General features: G+C 46.6%; 1 protein-coding gene across 1 annotated transcript in view; it reads right to left on the reverse strand.

Moving 5' to 3' along the window:
* Positions 1-539: 539 nt before the first annotated feature.
* Positions 540-19,823, reverse strand: part of ZFP28 (ZFP28 zinc finger protein) — a 240,639-nt gene continuing 221,355 nt past the window's right edge. Inside the window, exon 7 of the mRNA XM_061140657.1 lies at positions 540-2,911. Coding sequence (XP_060996640.1) covers positions 1,215-2,911 — 1,697 coding nt within the window. The 3' untranslated portion in view covers positions 540-1,214. The remainder of the gene's footprint in view (positions 2,912-19,823) is intronic.

Below are 19,823 nucleotides of genomic sequence, written 5' to 3' on the forward strand. Positions count from 1 at the left end.
CACTCAGGGAAGCCTCTGATTATAAACCAAAACATTTTTTAAATGTCCTGCTATGTTTGAGAAATCACCCTTTGGTGTTTTTCACTGAAATTATCAGAGCAAACATATCCTACTGGGAGTCTGTTGTGAATGGCATTTTACATTTTAATGGTATTACTTCATCTAGAAAAATATCGTATTTCTGCTTTTGTGGACGTTATTTTCTCATATTTCCTATTGTTTGATGCTTTAATAATGTCCTTTCACCTCTATTCATAAATTGGTTTAGAGTTTTCTTGTTTTTGATGGGAGAGTTCTATTATTCTCAGGGAAATAATTAGAACCTTTTGTATGCTTTTCTTCTCTGCACGGAGGGGGAGCTGGCGAGCTTTTGCCGCACGAGGCTAGTAAGTAAATACTTGAGGTTTTGCGGATGACAGTGTCTCTGCTGCAGCTTCTCAGCTCTGCTACTGTGGCCTCACAGCTGCCCCAGGCAGCAGGTAACCCACCATGCGGTCAACCACGGCTGTGAGCCACTCAGGCTTTATTTATGGACTCTGAAATTTAAGTTTCATGTAACTTTCATGTTGTCATAAACTATTATTCTTCTCACTTGTTCCTCCGTTAAACTGATTTTTAAAAATTAGGCCATGGGCTGTTCGAACAGTCAGTGAAACTTGGGCCGTGAGTCACATGGTCCAGATCAATTTGCCTGAAGGTTAGCGGTTCCTTGAGTTTAATGGAATTCACCCACAAGCCCTGGTGACTTTAAATGATCAAGTCTTGCTGAATGTAAAGCAATTCTCTTACCAACGTCACAGCACCACACCGGCAGATAAATGACAAGCCCCAATACGAACTCAACATTGTGGAACTGAGTTTTAAACCGAAACCGGAAAAGCCTCGCTATGTTGAATCGCCCTTTCCTGACCTAAAAGCCGGCTTCTCTTAGCTTCGTTCTGTGCACCGTTTTTCCTCAGCTGCCAGTGGTGACTTTTCCGCGTCCCAAAACAACGTTCTATGAAGAGCTAACCGCACTCAACCCTTAGCACGGACCACTCCTCGCGCTACACACACCTTACACGTTCACCGATCGGAAGGGTCGCACCCCCGGTTTTTGCGTGAGGAGTAGCGAGTTCCGCGCTCACTTTAACCGGCAGCCTGAGGAGGGAACGGCAGGAACGGGGCAGTCCTCGGGGAAGAGGGGCGCGGGGCTTAGGCGCGGCCGCGGCGTCTCAGGACGGCAGGGAGGGCGGGCTCCAGAGGAAGGCGGGCAGGAGGCCCGCGGGGCTGGCGGCGGGCGCGGGCTGCGCGGGCGCCTCTCCCGGGAGCGTCCGCGCGTGCGCGCAGTGCGAGCCCTGCCGGAAGGCCCTGCGGCTCCTCCTGGGGCCGCGCGGCCTCTCCCCCGAGTGCACCCTCTTGTGCTGGTTGAGGTGGCCGATCTGGATGAAGGTCTTCCGGCACTCCTTGCACTCGTAGGGCTTCTTCCCGGAGTGGATCCTCTGGTGGACGCTGAGGGACTGCCGGTGGCTGAAGGCCTTGCCGCAGGCGCCGCACTCGTAGGGCTTCTCGCCGGTGTGGCTCCGGCGGTGGCAGATGAGGGACGACTTGGTCTTGAAGGCCTTGCCGCACTCCGCGCAGCCGTAGGGCCGCTGGCCCGTGTGAAGCCTCTGGTGCTGGGTGCAGGACGAGTTGTCGCCGAAGGCCTTCCCGCACTGCAGGCACTTGTAGGGCTTCTCCCCGGTGTGGACGCGCTGGTGCTGGGCCAGGTGCGTGGTCTGGCTGAAGGCCTTGCCGCACTCCTTGCAGGCGTAGGGCTTCTCCCCCGTGTGGGTCTTCTGATGCTGCGCCAGGTGGGCCTTCTGCGTGAAGGCCTTGCCGCACACCTTGCAGGCGTAGGGCTTCTCCCCCGTGTGGATCCGCTGGTGGGTGGCCAGCTGCGAGCTGATGCTGAAGGCCTTGCCGCAGTCCGCGCACTCGAAGGGCTTCTCCCCGGTGTGGATCCGCAGGTGGCTGGCCAGGTGGATGTTCTGCCGGAAGGCCTTCCCGCACTCCTTGCACTGGAAGGGCTTCTCCCCCGAGTGCACGCGCTGGTGCTGGGTCAGGGAGGCGTGGTGGCTGAAGGCCTTGCGGCACACCTCGCAGGCGTAGGGCTTCTCGCCGGTGTGGATGCGCTGGTGCACGGTCAGCGACGAGCCGTAGCGGAAGGACTTGCCGCAGGCCTCGCACCTGTAGGGCTTCTCGCCGGTGTGGATCCGCCGGTGCTGGTTCAGCCCGATGTGGTCGCTGAAGGCTTTCCCGCAGTCCAGGCAGTCGAAGGGCTTTTCCCCGGTGTGGTAGTACCTCCAGTGGCGGACGAGCGACGTGTTCTGGATGAAGGCCTTCCCGCAGTCCAGGCACTCGTAGGGCTTCTTGCCCGAGTGGCACCGCTGGTGGCGGGCGAAGGACGAGCCGTCGCTGAAGGCCTTGCCGCACTCCTTACACTTGTAGGGCTTCTCGCCCGTGTGGATCCTCTGGTGGACGGTGAGGGACGAGCTCTGCGTGAAGGTTTTCTTGCATTCGTGACATTTGAAGAGTTTTTTCCCTGCGTAGATTCCTGCATGTTTTATCAGCACTGAGTTTGGGGTCAAAGCTTTCTTAACTGAGTCACGGCTGTGGACCCGCTCTTCTGAGACGTCCAGGTGGAACCACCTTTCTGGTCTGTTATACGGACACTCTCTCCCCTCAGAGAGGGTTTTGTGGCAAGCGACTGCCTCCTGCCTGAGCACTGTCTCCTGACCTGCCAGTTTCCTTTCAAACAGACCCTCAGCGTCCCAGTTTCCACTGGGCGTGGAACGCTCTACGTTAGTGTCCCAAGTTCTGTCTGTCACCACTTCAGCAAAGGAACTCTGCTTTGGAAGTAATTCCTGGGTCTCCTGTATAGACTGCTGGCCTGAAAGATACCAAGGAGATAAACAACAAACACATGTACTTTATTGTACACGGGGGAAAACAGGAATCTACTAAAAGGGAAACTGTGGAGAAACTCACTGGTGAATGAAACCCTAATGGAACCACTAAACCGGGCACCACTGAAACATGGGAAAGTGAACTCAGAGGAGAATGAAACCCTAATGAAACCTCTAAACCGTGCACCGGTGAACCACGGGGAAGTGAACTCGCTGGTGAATGAAACCCTAATGAAACCTCTAAACCGTGCACCGGTGAACCACGGGGAAGTGAACTCGCTGGTGAATGAAACCCTAAGGAAACCAGTAAACCGTGCTCCGCTGAAAGACGGGAAAGTGAACTCACTGGTGAATGAAACCCTAATGGAACCACGAAACCATGCACCTATGAACCATGGGAAAGTGCACTCACTGTTGAAAGAAACCCGAAAAAACCAATAAACCGAGCACTGCTGAATCACGGGAAAGTGAACTCACTGTGGAATGAAACCCTAATGAATCCTTTAAACTGTGCACCGCTGAAACATGGGAAAGTGAAATCACTGGTGAATGAATCCCTAAAGAAACCAATAAACCGTGCCCTGCTGAAACACGGGAAAGTGAACTCACTGGTGAATGAAACCCTAAAGAAACCACTAAACCGTGCACCGCTGAAAAATGGGAAAGTGAACCTACTGGTGAATGAAACCGTAATGAAACCTCTAAACTGTGCACTGCTGAATCATGGGAAAGTGAACACACAGGTGAATGAAACCCTAATGAAACCTCTAAACCGTGAACTGCTGAGCCATGGGAAAGTGAACTCACAGGTGAATGAAACTCTAATGAAACTCTAAACCGTGAACCGCTGAGCCATGGGAAAGTGAACACACAGGTGAATGAAACCCTAATGAAACCACTAAAACGTGCACCGCTGAGCCATGGGAAAGTGAACTCAGAGGTGAATGAAACCCTAATGAAACCTCTAAACCGTGAACCGCTGAGCCATGGGAAAGTGAACTCACAGGTGAATGAAACTCTAATGAAACCTCTAAACCGTGCACTGCTGAACCGTGGGAACAGACCTCACTGCTGAATGAAATCTCAATAAAACCACTAAACCGTGCACCGCTGAAACATGGGAAAGTGAACTCACTGGTGAATGAAACCCTAATGGAAAAACGAAACCATGCACCTATGAACCATGGGAAAGTGCACTCACTGTTGAAAGAAACCCTAAAGAAACCACTAAACCGAGCACTGCTGAATCACGGGAAAGTGAACTCACTGTTGAAAGAAACCATAAAGAAACCACTAAACCGAGCACTGCTGAAACACGGGAAAGAGAACTCAACTGTGAATGAAACCCTAATAAAACCATTCAACCGTGCACCACTGAAACACGGGAAAGTGAACTCACTGGTGAATGAAACCCTGTAAAAACCACTAAATCGTGCACCGCTGAACCATGCGAAAGTGAACTCACAGGTGAATGAAACCTTAATGAAACCACTAAACCGAACACCGCTGAAACACGGGAACGTTAACTCACTGGTGAATGAAACCCTAAAGAAACCACTAAACCGTGCACCGCTGAACCATGGGAAAGTGAACTCACAGGTGAATGAAACCCTAATGAAACCTCTAAACTATGAACCGCTGAACCGGAAGAAAGTGAACTCACTGGTGAATGAAATCCTAAAGAAGCCAGTAAACCATTCACCGCTCAAGCATGGGAAAGTGAACTCACTGGTGAATGAAACTCGAATGAAACCACTAAAACGTGCACCGCTGAAACACGGGAAAGTGAACTCACAGGTAAATGAAAGCCTAATGAAACCATTAAACCGAGATCCGCTGAAACACGGGAAACTGAACTCACAGGTAAATGAAACACTAATGAAACCATTAAACCGTCCACCGCTGAACCACGGGAAAGTGAATTCACAGGTATGAAACACTAATGAATCTATTAAACCATGCTCCGTTGAACAACGAGAAAGTGAACTCACAGGTAAATGAAACCTTAATGAAACCACTAAACCGTGCTCCGCTGAACCACGGGAAAGTGAACTCACAGGTGAATGAAACCCTAGAGAAACCTCGAAAGTGTGCACTGCTGAAGGCAGGGATAGTGAACTCACTGGTGAATGAAACCGTAATGAAACCACTAAACCGTGCACCGCTGAATCACGGGAAAGTGAACTCATTCTGGAATGAAACCCTAATGAATACACTGAACTGTGCACCTCTGAAACATGGGAAAGTGAACTCACTGGTGAATGAATACCTAATGAAACCACTAAACGGTGCACTGCTGAAACATGGGAGAGTGAACTCACAGGTGAATGAAAGCCTAATGAAACCACTAAACCGTGCACTGTGGAAAAACGGGAAAGTGACCTCACTGTGGAATGAAAACCCAATGAAACCACTAAACTGTGCTCTGCTGAAACACGGGAAAGTGAACCCAGAGATGAATGAAACCCTAATGAAACCTCAAAACTATGAACCGCTGAACCTGATGAAAGTGAACTCACTGGTGAATGAAACCCCAATGAAACCCCTAAAACGTGCACCGCTGAAACACGGGAAAGTGAACTAACTGTTGAATGAAACCCCAATGAAACCCCTAAAACGTGCACCGCTGAAACACGGGAAAGTGAACTAACTGTTGAATGAAACCCCAATGAAACCCCTAAAACGTGCACCGCTGAAACACGGGAAAGTGAACTCACAGGTAAATGAAACACTAATGAAACCACTAAACCGTGCACCGCTGAACCACGGGAAAGTGAACGCACAGGTGAATGAAAGCCTAATAAAACCACCAGACCGTGCTCTGCTGAAACACGGGAAAGTGAACTCAGAGGTAATTGAAACACTAATGAAAAAACTAAACCGTGCTCCGATGAACCAAGGGAAAGTGAACTCACAGGTGAATGAAACCCTAATGAAACGAATAAACCGGGCTCTGCTGAAACACAGGAAAGTGAACTCACAGGAGAATGAAAGCCTAATGAAACCACTAAACCGTGCCCTGCTGAACACGGGAAAGTGAACTCAGAGGTGAATGAAACCCTAATGAAACCACTAAACCGTGCACCTCTGAACCATGGGAAAGTGAACGCACTGGTGAATGAAACCCTAATGGAACCATGAAACCATGCACCGCTAAAACATGGTAAAGTGAACTCAATGCTGAATGAAACCCTAAAGAAACGACGAAAGTGTGCACCGCTGAAAGCAGGGAAAGTGAACTCACCGGTGAATGAAACCATAATGAAACCAGTAAACCGTGCACCGCTGAATCACGGGAAAGTGAACTCACTCTGGAATGAAAACACAATGAATCCACTGAACCGTGTACCTCAGAAACATGGGAGAGTGAACTCACTGATGAATGAATACGTAATGAAACCAATAAACCGTGCACTGCTGAAACACGGGAAAGTGAACACAGGTGAATGAAAGCCTAATGAAACCACTAAACCGTGCACTGCTGAAAAAAGGGGAAAGTGAACTCAGAGGAGAATGAAAGCCTAATGAAACCACTAAACTGTGCCCTGCTGAACACGGGAAAGTGAACTCAGAGGTGAATGAAACCCTAATGAAACCTCTAAACTACGAAGCGCTGAACCAGAGGAAAGTGAACTCACTGCTGAATGAAATCCTAATGAAGCCAGTAAACTGAGCACCGCTGATCCAAGGGAAAGTTAACTTACTGCTGAATGAAACCCTAATGGAACGATTAACCCGCGAACCGCCGAAACACGGGAAAGTGACCTCACTGGTGAATGAAACCCTGTAACAACCACTAAAACGTGCTCCGCTGAAATAATGGAAAGTGACTTATTGAGGAATGAAACCTTAATGAAACCACTAAACCGAACACCGCTGAAACAGGGGAACGTTAACTCACTGGTGAATGAAACCCTAATGGAACGACTAACCCATGCACTGCCGAAACGGGGGAAAGTGAACTCAGAGGTGAATGAAAGCCTAATGAAACCACTAAACCGTGCTCCGCTGAAACACGGGAAAGTGAACCCACAGGTAAATGAAACACTAATGAAACCACTAAACCGAGCTCCAATGAACCATGGTAAAGTGAACTCACAGGTGAATGAAACCCTAATGAAACAACTAAACCATGCTCCGCTAAACCAGGGGAGAGCAAACTCACAGGTAAATGAAACCCTAAAGAAACTAGTAAACCGTACTCCGCTGAACCACGGGAAAGTGAACTCACAGGTGAATGAAATCCTAAAGAAACAACTAAGCTGTGCTCTGTTGAACCATGGGAAAGTGAACTCACAGGTAAATGAAACACTAATGAAACCACTGAATCCTGCTATGGTGAAACACGGGAAAGTGAACTCAGAATGAATGAAACCCTAAGAAAAACACTAAACTGTGCACCACTGAACCATGGGAAAGTGAACTCACAGGTGAATGAAACCCGAATGAAACGACTAAACCGTTCTCCGCTGAACCACGGGAATGAACTCACAGGTGAATGAAACTCTAATGAAGCCATTAGACCGCGCTCTGCTGAAACACGGAAAAGTGAACTCACTGGAAATGAAACTCTAATGAAATGACTAAACCGTGCCCTGATGAAACACGGGAAAGTGAACTAACAGGTGAATCAAGCCTAATGAAACCACTAAAGTGTGCACTGTGGAAAAATGGGAAAGTGAACTCACTCTGGAATGAAACCCCAATGAAACCACTAAACCGTGCACCGCTGAAACACAGGAAAGTGATCTCACTGGTGAATGAAACCCTAATCAAACCAGTAAACAATGCACCGCTGAACCAAGGGAAAGTGAACGCACTGCTGAATGAAACCCTATAACAACCACTAAATTGTGCTTCGCTGAAACATGGAAAAGTGAACTCACAGGAGAATGAAACGTTAATGAAACCACTAAACCGCACCCTGCTGAAACATGGGAAGGTGAACTAACATGTGAAAGAAAGCCTAATGAAACCACTAAACCGTGCTCCGCTGAAACACGGGAAAGTGAACTAACATGTGAAAGAAAGCCTAATGAAACCACTAAACCGTGCACCGCTGAACCATGGGAAAGTGAACTCACACGTGAATGAAACCGTAAAGAAACCACGAAATCGGGCACTGCTGAAACACAGGAAAGTGAACTCACTGGTGAATGAAACCCTAAATAAACCACTAAACCGTGCTCCGCTGAAACATGGGAAAGTGAACTCACTGGTGAATGAAGCCCTAAAGAAACCACGAAAGTGTGCACTACTGAAAGCAGGGAAAGTGAACTCAGGTAAATGAAACACTAATGAAACTCTAAACCGTGCTCAGCTAAAGGACGGGAAAGTGAACTCACAGGTGAATGAAACCCTATTGAAACCACTAAACCGTGCTCCGCTGAAACACGGGAAAGTGAACTCAAAGGTGAATGAAAGCCTAATGAAACCACTAACCCGTGCTCTGCTGAAACACGGGAAAGTGAACTCACTGTGGAATGAAACGATAATGCAATCACTAAACCGTGCTCTGCTGAAACACGGGAAAGTGAACTCACAGGGAAACGAAACCCTAATGAAACGACTAAACCGTGCTCCACGGAAACACGGGAAAGTGAAGTCACTGTTGAATGAAAGCCCAATGAAACCACTAAAACGTGCACCGCTGAAACACGGGAAAGTGAACTCACTGGAGAATGAAACCCTAATGAAACCATTAAACCGTGCTCTGCTGAAAGGCAGGAAAGTCAACTCACTGTTGAATGAAACCCCAATGAAACAACGAAACCGTGTCCTGCGGAAACACGTGAAATAGAACTCACAGGTGAAAGAAACCCTAATGAAACCACTAAACCGGGCCCTGCGGAAGCAAGCGAGAGTGAACTCACATGTGAATGAAACTTTAATGAAACCAAAACACCATGCACCGCTGAAACACGGGAAAGTGCCCTCACTGTGGAATGAAACCCTATTGAAAGGATTAAACCGTGCACGGCTGAAACACGGGAAAGTGAAGTCACAGGTGAAGGAAACACTAATGAAACCACTAAGGCGTGCTCCGCTGAAACACGGGAAGGTGAACTCACTGTGGAATGAAACGCTAATGAAACCACTAAACCGTGCTCTGCTGAAACACGGGAATGTGAACTCACAGGTGAACGAAACCCTAATGAAACCACTAAGCCGTGCACTGCTGAACCACGGGAAAGTGAACTCACAGGTGAATGAAACGCTAATGAAACCACTAAACCGTGCTCTGCTGAAACACGGGAAAGTGAACTCACAGGTGAATGAAACCCTAATGAAACCACTAAACCGTGCTCTGCTGAAACACGGCAATGTGAACTCACAGGTGAATGAAACCCTAAAGAAACCACTAAGCCGTGCTCTGTTGAACCACAGGAAAGTGAACTCAAAGGTAAATAAAACACAAATGAAACATTAATGAAACCACTAAATCGTGCTCTGGTGAAACATGGGAACGTGAACTCACAGGAGAATTAAACTCTAATGAAACCACTAAACCGTGCACCGCTGGAAAACGGGAAAGTGAACTCACTGGGAAAGAAACCCTAATGGAACCAGTAAACCGTGCTCCGCTGAAATTCCGGAAAGTGAACTCACTGTTGAGTGAACACCAATGAAACCACTAAGCCGTGCTCTGCTGAACCACGGGAAAGTGAACTCACAGGTGAATGAAACCCTAATGAAACCACTAAACCGTGCTCTGCTGAACCACGGGAAAGTGAACTCACAGGTGAATGAAACCCTAATGAAATCACTAAACCGTGCTCTGCTGAAACACGGGAATGTGAACTCACAGGTGAATGAAACCCTAATGAAACCACTAAACCGTGCTCCGCTGAAACATGGGAAAGTGAACTCACTGTGGAATGAAACGCTAATGCAATCAGTAAACTGGCTCTGCTGAAACACGGGAAAGTGAACTCACAGGTAAACGAAACCCTAATGAAACCACTAAACCGTGCTCCACTGAAACACGGGAAAGTGAACTCACTGTTGAATGAAAGCCCAATGAAACCACTAAAACGTTCACCGCTGAAACACGGGAAAGTGAACTCACTATTGAATGAAAGCCCAATGAAACCACTAAACGTGCACCGCTGAAACACGGGAAAGTCAACTCACTGTTGAATGACACCCCAATGAAACAACTAAATCGTGCACCGCTGAAACACGCGAAAGTGAATCCACTGGTGAACCATGAAACCAGGCACTGCTGAAACAAGGAAAGTGAACTCACAGGTGAATGAAACCCTAATGAAACCACAAAACCGTGCACCGCTGAAACAAGTGAAAGGGAACTCACTGGTAAAAGAAACCCTAATGGAACCACGAAACCATGCACCGCTGAAACACGGGAAAGTGAACTCACTGGTGAATGAGACCCTAATGAAACCAGTAAAGCGTGCTCCGCTGAAACATGGGAAAGTGAACTCACAGGTGAATGAAATCCTAACAGAACCACGAAACCATGCACCGCTGAAACATGGGAAAGTGAACTCACGGGTGAAAGAAACGCTGAAGAAACCAGCATACTGGGCACCGCTGAAATCCAGGAAAGTGAATTTACAGGTAAAAGAAACCCTAATGAAACCACGAAACCGTGCCCTGCTGAAACACGGGAAAGTGAACTCACTGGTGAATGAAACCCTAATGGAACCACGAAACCATGCACCGCTAAAATATGGGAAAGTGAACTCACTGGTGAATGACACCCTAAAGAAACCACGAAACTGTGCACCGGTGAAACCAGGGAAATGAACTGACTGGAGAATGAAACCTTCAGGAAACCACTAAACCGTGCACGGCTGAATCACGGGAAAGTGAACTCACTGTGGAATGAAACCCTAATGAATCCACTGAACTGAGCACCGCTGAAACATGGGAAAGTGAACTCACAGGTGAATGAATCCCTAAGGAAATCACTAAACCGTGCATCGCTAAAACACGGGAAAGTGAACTCACTGGTGAATGAAACCGTATCACAACCACTAAATCCTGCACCGCTGAAATATGGGAAAGTGAACTCATTGAGGAAAGAAACCTTAATGAAACGACAAAACTGAACACCGCTCAAACATGGGAAAGTGAACTCACTGGTGAAGGAAACCCTATTGAAACCACTAAACCATGCTCCGCTGAAACACGGGAAAGTGAACTCACTGGTGAAGGAAACCGTAATGAAAGCACTAAAGCGTGCAGCGCCGAAAAACGGGAAAGTGAACTCACTGGAGAATGAAACACTAAGGAAACAACTAAACCGATCTCTGCTGAAACATGGGAAAGTGAACTCACTATTGAATGAAACCCCAATGAAACAACGTAACCGTGCCCTGCTAAAACATGGGAAACAGAACTCGCAGGTGAAAGAAACCCTAAGGAAACCACTAAACCGTGCCCTGCGGAAACACGGGAGAGTGAACTCACATGTGAATGAAACACTAGTGAAACCAAAAAACCGTGCACTGCTGAAACACGGGAAAGTGAACTCACTGTGGAATGAAACCCTAATGAAAGCACTAAACCGAGCTCCGCTGAAACATGGGAAAGTGAACTCACTGTGGAATGAAACCCCAATGAAACAACGTAACCGTGCCCTGCTGAAACACAGGAAAGTGAACTAACAGGTAAACGAAACCCTAATGAAACCACTAAACCGTGCTCCACTGAAACATGGGAAAGTGAACTCACTGTTGAATGAAAGCCCAATGAAACCACTAAAACGTTCACCGCTGAAACTCGGGAAAGTGAACTCACTGCTGACTGAAACCCTAATCAAACCAGTAAACAATGCACCGCTGAACCAAAGGAAAGAGAACTCACTGGTGAATGAAAACTTAAAGAAGCCAGTAAACCGAGCACTGCTGAACCATGGGAAAGTGAACTCAAAGGTAAATGAAACACTAATGAAACCACTAAATCGTGCTCTGGTGAAACACGGGAACGTGAACTCACAGGAGAATGAAACTCTAATGACACCACGAAAGCGAGCATCACTGAAACACGGGAAAGTGAACTCACTGGTGAATGAAACACTAATGAAATCACTAAACCGAGCACCGCTGAAACACGGGAAAGTGAACTCACTGTGGAATGAAACGCTAATGAAACCACTAAATGGTGCACTGCTGAAATATGGGAAAGTGAACTCAAAGGTGAACGAAATCCTAATGAAACCACTAAAGCGTGCTCCGCTAAAACACGGGAAAGTGAACTCACAGGTTAATGAAACCCTAATGAAACCACTAAACCGTGCTCCGCTGAAACACGGGAAAGTGAACTCACAGGTGAATGAAACCCTAATGAAACCACTAAACCGTGCTTCGCTGAAACACGGGAAAGTGAACTCACATGTGAATAAAACTTTAACGAAACCAAAAAACCATGCACCATTGAAACACGGGAAAGTGACCTCACTGTGGAATGAAACCCTATTGAAAGGATTAAACCGTGCACGGCTGAAACACGGGAAAGTGAACTCACAGGTGAAGGAAACACTAATGAAACCACTAAGGCGTGCTCCGCTGAAACACGGGAAGGTGAACTCACTGTGGAATGAAATGCTAATGAAACCACTAAACCGTGCTCCGCTGAAACATGGGAAAGTGAACTCACTGTGGAAGGAAACACTAATGCAATCACTAAACTGGCTCTGCTGAAACACGGGAAAGTGAACTCACTGTTGAACGAAAGCCCAATGAAACCACTAAAACGTGCACGGCTGAAACACGGGAAAGTGAACTCACTGTTGAAGGAAAGCCCAATGAAACCACTAAAACGTGCACCGCTGAAACACGCGAAAGTGAATTCACTGGTGAATGAAACCCTAATGGAACCATGAAAGCAGGCACTGTTGAAACAGGGAAAGTGAACTCACAGGTGAATGAAACCCTAATGAAACCACTAAAACGTGCACCGCTGAAACACGCGAAAGTGAATTCACTGGTGAATGAAACCCTAATGGAACCACTAAACCGTGCCCTGCTGAAACACGGGAAATTGAACTCACAGGTGAAAGAAACCCTAAGGAAACCACTAAACCGTGCCTTGTGGAAACACGGGAGAGTGAACTCACATGTGAATGAAACGCTAATGAAACCAAAAAACCGTGCACTGCTGAAACACGGGAAAGTGAACTCACTGTGGAATGAAAGCCCAATGAAACCACTAAACGTGCACCGCTGAAACACGCGAAAGTGAATCCACTGGTGAATGAAACCCTAATGGAAACAAGAAACCAGGCACTGCTGAAACAAGGAAAGTGAACTCACAGGTGAATGAAACCCTAATGAAACCACAAAACCGTGCACCGCTGAAACAAATGAAAGGGAACTCAGTGGTAAAAGAAACCCTAATGAAACCACAAAACCATGCACCGCTGAAACACGGGAAAGTGAACTCACTGGTGAATGAGACCGAATCACAACGACTAAATCGTGCACCCCTGAAATATGGGAAAGTGAACTCATTGAGGAAAGAAACCTTAATGAAACAACAAAACTGAACACCGCTGAAACACGGGAACGAGAACTGACTGGTGAATGAAACCCTAAAGAAACCACGAAACAGTGCCCTGCTGAAACACGGGAAAGTGTACTCACTGGTGAAGGAAACCCTAATGAAACCAGTAAAGCGTACACCACTGAAACACGGGAAAGTGAACTCACAGGTGAATGAAATCCTAACGGAACCACGAAACCATGCACCGCTGAAACATGGGAAAGTGAACTCACGGGTGAAAGAAACGCTGAAGAAACCAGCATACTGGGCACTGCTGAAATCCAGGAAAGTGAACTTACAGGTAAAAGAAACCCTAATGAAACCACGAAACCGTGCCCTGCTGAAACACGGGAAAGTGAACTCACTGGTGAAGGAAACCATAATGAAGCCACTAAATCGGGCTCTACTGAGGCAAGGGAACGTGAACTCACCGGTGAAGGAAACCCTAATGAAACCACTAAAGCGTGCAGCGCCGAAAAACGGGAAAGTGAACTCACTGGTGAATAAAACCCTAACGGAACCACTAACCCGTGCTCCGCTGAAACACGGGAAAGTGTACTCACTGGTGAATGAAACCATAATGGAACCTCGAAACCATGCAACGCTAAAACATGGGAAAGAGAACTCACTGGTGAATGAAACCCTAAAGAAACCACGATACTGTGCACCGCTCGACAAGGCCAAATGAACTCACTGATGGATGAAACCGTAATAAAATCACTAAACCGTGCACCTCTGAATCACGGGAAAGTGAACTAACTGTGGAATGAAACTCTAATGAATCCGCTGAACCGTGAACCGCTCAAACATGGGAAAGTGAACTCACTGGTGAATGAATCCCTAATGAAACCACTAAACCGTCCTCTGCTGAAACCACTAAACCGGCCTCTGCTGAAACCACTAAACCGTCCTCTGCTGAAACACGGGAAAGTGAACTCACTGATGAATGAAACCCCAATGAAACAACTAAATCGTACACCGCTGAAAGACGGGAAAGTGAATTCACTGGTGAATGAAACCCTAATGGAACCATGAAACCATGCACCGCTGAAACATGGGAAAGTGAACTCACAGGTGATTGAAACCATAATGAAACCACTAAACAGTGCTCTGCTGAAACACGGGAAAGTGAACTCACTGTGGAATGAAACGCTAATAAAACCACTAAACTGTGCTCTGCTGAAACACGGGAAAGGGAACTCACACTTAAACGAAACCCTAATGAAACCACTAAACCGTGCTCTGCTGAAACACGAGAAAGTGAACTCACTGTTGAATGAAAGCCCAATGAAACCACTAAAACGTGCACCGCTGAAACACGGGAAAGTGAACTCACTGGAGAATGAAACCCTAATGAAACCACTAAACCGATCTCCGCTGAAACACCGCAAAGTGAACTCACTGGAGAATAAAACACTCAGGAAACAACTAAACCGATCTCCGCAGAAACATGGGAAAGTGAACTCACTGTTGAATGAAACCCCAATGAAACAACGTAACCGTGCTCTGCTGAAACACGGGAAAGTGAACTAACAGGTGAATGAAAGCCTAATGAAACAACTAAACCGTGCACTGTGGAACAACGGGAAAGTCAACTCACTGTGGAATGAAACCCCAATGAAACCACTAAGCCGTGAACCGCTGAAACACGGGAAAGTGATCTCACTGGTGACTGAAACCCTAATCAAACCAGTAAACAATGCACCGCTGAAGCAAAGGAAAGTGAACTCACTGGTGAATGAAACCTTAAAGAAGCCAGTAAACCGAGCACTGCTGAACCATGGGAAAGTGAACTCAAAGGTAAATGAAACACTAATGAAACCACTAAATCGTGCTCTGCTGAAACACGGGAAAGGAAACTCACACTTAAACGAAACCCTAATGAAACAACTAAACCGTGCTCCGCTGAAACACGAGAAACTGAACTCACTGGTGAATGAAACCATAATGGAACCTCGAAATCATGCACCGCTAAAACATGGGAAAGAGAACTCACTGGTGAATGAAACCCTAATGAAACCAGTAAAGCGTGCAGCGCCGAAAAACGGGAAAGTGAACTCACTGGTGAATAAAACCCTAACGGAACCACTAACCCGTGCTCCGCTGAAACACGGGAAAGTGAACTCACTGTTGAATGAAAGCCCAATGAAACCACTAAACGTGCACCGCTGAAACACGGGAAAGTCAACTCACTGTTGAATGACATCCCAATGAAACAACTAAATCGTGCACCGCTGAAACACGCGAAAGTGAATCCACAGGTGAATGAAACCCTAATGGAACCATGAAACCAGGCACTGCTGAAACAAGGAAAGTGAACTCACAGGTGAATGAAACCCTAATGAAACCACAAAACCGTGCACCGCTGAAACAAATGAAAGGGAACTCACTGGTAAAAGAAACCCTAATGGAACCACAAAACCATGCACCGCTGAAACACGGGAAAGTGAACTCACTGGTGAATGAGACCGAATCACAACGACTAAATCGTGCACCCCTGAAATATGGGAAAGTGAACTCATTGAGGAAAGAAACCTTAATGAAACCACAAAACTGAACACCGCTGAAACATGGGAACGAGAACTGACTGGTGAATGAAACCCTAAAGAAACCACGAAACAGTGCCCTGATGAAACACGGGAAAGTGAACTCACTGGTGAAGGAAACCCTAATGAAACCAGTAAAGCGTACACCACTGAAACACGGGAAAGTGAACTCACAGGTGAAAGAAACGCTGAAGAAACCAGCATACTGGGCACCGCTGAAATCCAGGAAAGTGAACTTACAGGTAAAAGAAACCCTAATGAAACCACGAAACTGTGCCCTGCTGAAACACGGGAAAGTGAACTCACTGGTGAATGAAACCATAATGAAGCCACTAAATCGGGCTCTACTGAGGCAAGGGAACGTGAACTCACCGGTGAAGGAAACCCTAATGAAACCACTAAAGCGTGCAGCGCCGAAAAACGGGAAAGTGAACTCACTGGTGAATAAAACCCTAACGGAACCACTAAACCGTGCTCCGCTGAAACACGGGAAAGTGAACTCACTGGTGAATGAAACCATAATGGAACCTCGAAACCATGCACCGCTAAAACATGGGAAAGAGAACTCACTGGTGAATGAAACCCTAAAGAAACCATGATACTGTGCACCGCTGCGACAAGGCCAAATGAACGCACTGAGGGATGAAACCGTAATGAAATCACTAAACCGTGCACCTCTGAATCACGGGAAAGTGAACTAACTGTGGAATGAAACTCTAATGAATCCGCTGAACCGTGCACCGCTCAAACATGGGAAAGTGAACTCACTGGTGAATGAATCCCTAATGAAACCACTAAACCGTCCTCTGCTGAAACCACTAAACCGTCCTCTGCTGAAACACGGGAAAGTGAACTCATTGAAGAATGAAACCCCAATGAAACAACTAAATCGTGCACCGCGGAAAGACACAAAAGTGAATTCAGTGGTGAATGAAATCCTAATGGAACCACGAAACCATGCACCCCTGAAACACGGGAAAGTGAACTCACAGGTGATTGAAACCCTAATGAAACCACTAAACCATGCTCTGCTGAAACACGGGAAAGTGAACTCACTGTGGAATGAAACGCTAATAAAACCACTAAACTGTGCTCTGCTGAAAATCGGGAAAGGAAACTCACACTTAAACGAAACCCTAATGAAACCACTAAACCGTGCTCTGCTGAAACACGGGAAAGTGAACTCACTGTGGAATGAAACGCTAATAAAACCACTAAACTGTGCTCTGCGGAAACACGGGAAAGGGAGCTCACACTTAAACGAACCCCTAATGAAACCACTAAACCGTGCTCCGCTGAAACACAAGAAAGTGAACTCACTGTTGAATGAAAGCCCGATGAAACCACTAAAACGTGCACCACTGAAACACGGGAAAGTGAACTCACTGGAGAATGAAACCCTAATGAAACCACTAAACCGATCTCCGCTGAAACACGGGAAAGTGAACTCACTGGAGAATAAAACACTCAGGAAACAACTAAACCGATCTCCGCAGTAACATGGGAAAGTGAACTCACTGTTGAATGAAACCCCAATGAAACAACATAACCGTGCCCTGCTGAAACACGGGAAAGTGAACTAACAGGTGAATGAAAGCCTAATGAAACAACTAAACCGTGCACTGTGGAACAACGGGAAAGTGAACTCACTGTGGAATGAAACCCCAATGAAACCACTAAGCCATGAACCGCTGAAACACGGGAAAGTGATCTCACTGGTGACTGAAATCCTAATCAAACCAGTAAACAATGCACCACTGAACCAAAGGAAAGTGAACTCACTGGTGAATGAAACCTTAAAGAAACCAGTAAACCGAGCACTGCTGAACCATGGGAAAGTGAACTCAAAGGTAAATGAAACACTAATGAAACCACTAAATCGTGCTCTGCTGAAACACGGGAACGTGAACTCACAGGAGAATGAAACTCTAATCACACCACGAAAGCGAGCACCACTGAAACACGGGAAAGTGAACTCACGGGTGAATGAAACACTAATGAAATCACTAAACCGAGCACCGCTGAAACACGGGAAAGTGAACTCACTGTGGAATGAAACGCTAATGAAACCACTAAATGGTGCACTGCTGAAATATGGGAAAGTGAACTCAAAGGTGAACGAAATCCTAATGAAACCACTAAAGCGTGCTCCGCTCAAACAGGGGAAAGTGAACTCACAGGTGAATGAAACCCTAATGAAACCACTAAACCGTGCTCCGATGAAACACGGGAAAGTGAACTCACACGTGAATAAAACTTTAATGAAACCAAAAAACCATGCACCACTGAAACACGCGAAAGTGACCTCACTGTGGAATGAAACCCTATTGAAAGGATTAAACCGTGCACGGCTGAAACACGGGAAAGTGAACTCACAGGTGAAGGAAACACTAATGAAACCACTAAGGCGTGCTCCGCTGAAACACGGGAAGGTGAACTCACTGTGGAATGAAACGCTAATGAAACCACTAAACCGTGCTCTGCTGAAACACGGGAATGTGAACTCACAGGTGAATGAAACCCTAAAGAAACCACTAAGATGTGCTCTGATGAACCACGGGAAAGTGAACTCAAAGGTAAATGAAACACTAATGAAACCACTAAGCCGTGCTCTGGTGAAACACAGGAACGTGAACTCACAGGAGAATGAAACTCTAATGAAACCACTAAACCATGCTTTGCTGAAACACGGGAAAGTGAACTCACAGGTGAATGAAACCCTAATGAAACCACTAAACCGTGCTCTGCTGAAACACGGCAATGGGAACTCACAGGTGAATGAAACCCTAATGAAACCACTAAACCGTGCTCTGCTGAAACACGGGAAAGTGAACTCACAGGTGAATGAAACCCTAATGAAACCACTAAACCATGCTTTCCTGAAACACGGGAAAGTGAACTCACAGGTGAATGAAACCCTAATGAAACCACTAAACCGTGCTCTGCTGAAACACGGCAATGTGAACTCACAGTGAATGAAACCCTAAAGAAACCACTAAGCCGTGCTCTGCTGAACCACGGGAAAGTGAACTCAAAGGTAAATGAAACACAAATTAAACACTAATGAAACCACTAAATCGTGCTCTGGTGAAACATGGGAACGTGAACTCACAGGAGAATGAAACTCTAATGAAACCACTAAACCGTGCACCGGTGGAAAACGGGAAAGTGAACTCACTGGGAAAGAAACCCTAATGGAACCAGTAAACCGGGTCCGCTGAAATTCCGGAAAGTGAACTCACTGTTGAGTGAACCCCAGTGAAACCACTAAGCCGTGCTCTGCTGAAACACGGGAAAGTGAACTCACAGGTGAATGAAACCCTAATGAAACCACTAAACCGTGCTCTGCTGAACCACGGGAAAGTGAACTCACAGGTGAATGAAACCCTAATGAAACCACTAAACCGTGCTCTGCTGAAACACGGGAATGTGAACTCACAGGTGAATGAAACCCTAATGAAACCACTAAACCGTGCTCCGCTGAAACATGGGAAAGTGAACTCACTGTGGAATGAAACGCTAATGCAATCAGTAAACGGGCTCTGCTGAAACACGGGAAAGTGAACTCACAGGTAAACGAAACCCTAATGAAACCACTAAACCGTGCTCCACTGAAACACGGGAAAGTGAACTCACTGTTGAATGAAATCCCAATGAAACCACTAAAACGTTCACCGCTGAAACACGGGAAAGTGAACTCACTGTTGAATGAAAGCCCAATGAAACCACTAAACGTGCACCGCTGAAACACGGGAAAGTCAACTCACTGTTGAATGACAACCCAATGAAACAACTAAATCGTGCACCGCTGAAACACGCGAAAGTGAATCCACTGGTGAAT

The sequence above is a fragment of the Dama dama genome, chromosome 4 (assembly GCF_033118175.1).
Source record: "Dama dama isolate Ldn47 chromosome 4, ASM3311817v1, whole genome shotgun sequence".
NCBI lineage: Eukaryota > Metazoa > Chordata > Mammalia > Artiodactyla > Cervidae > Dama > Dama dama.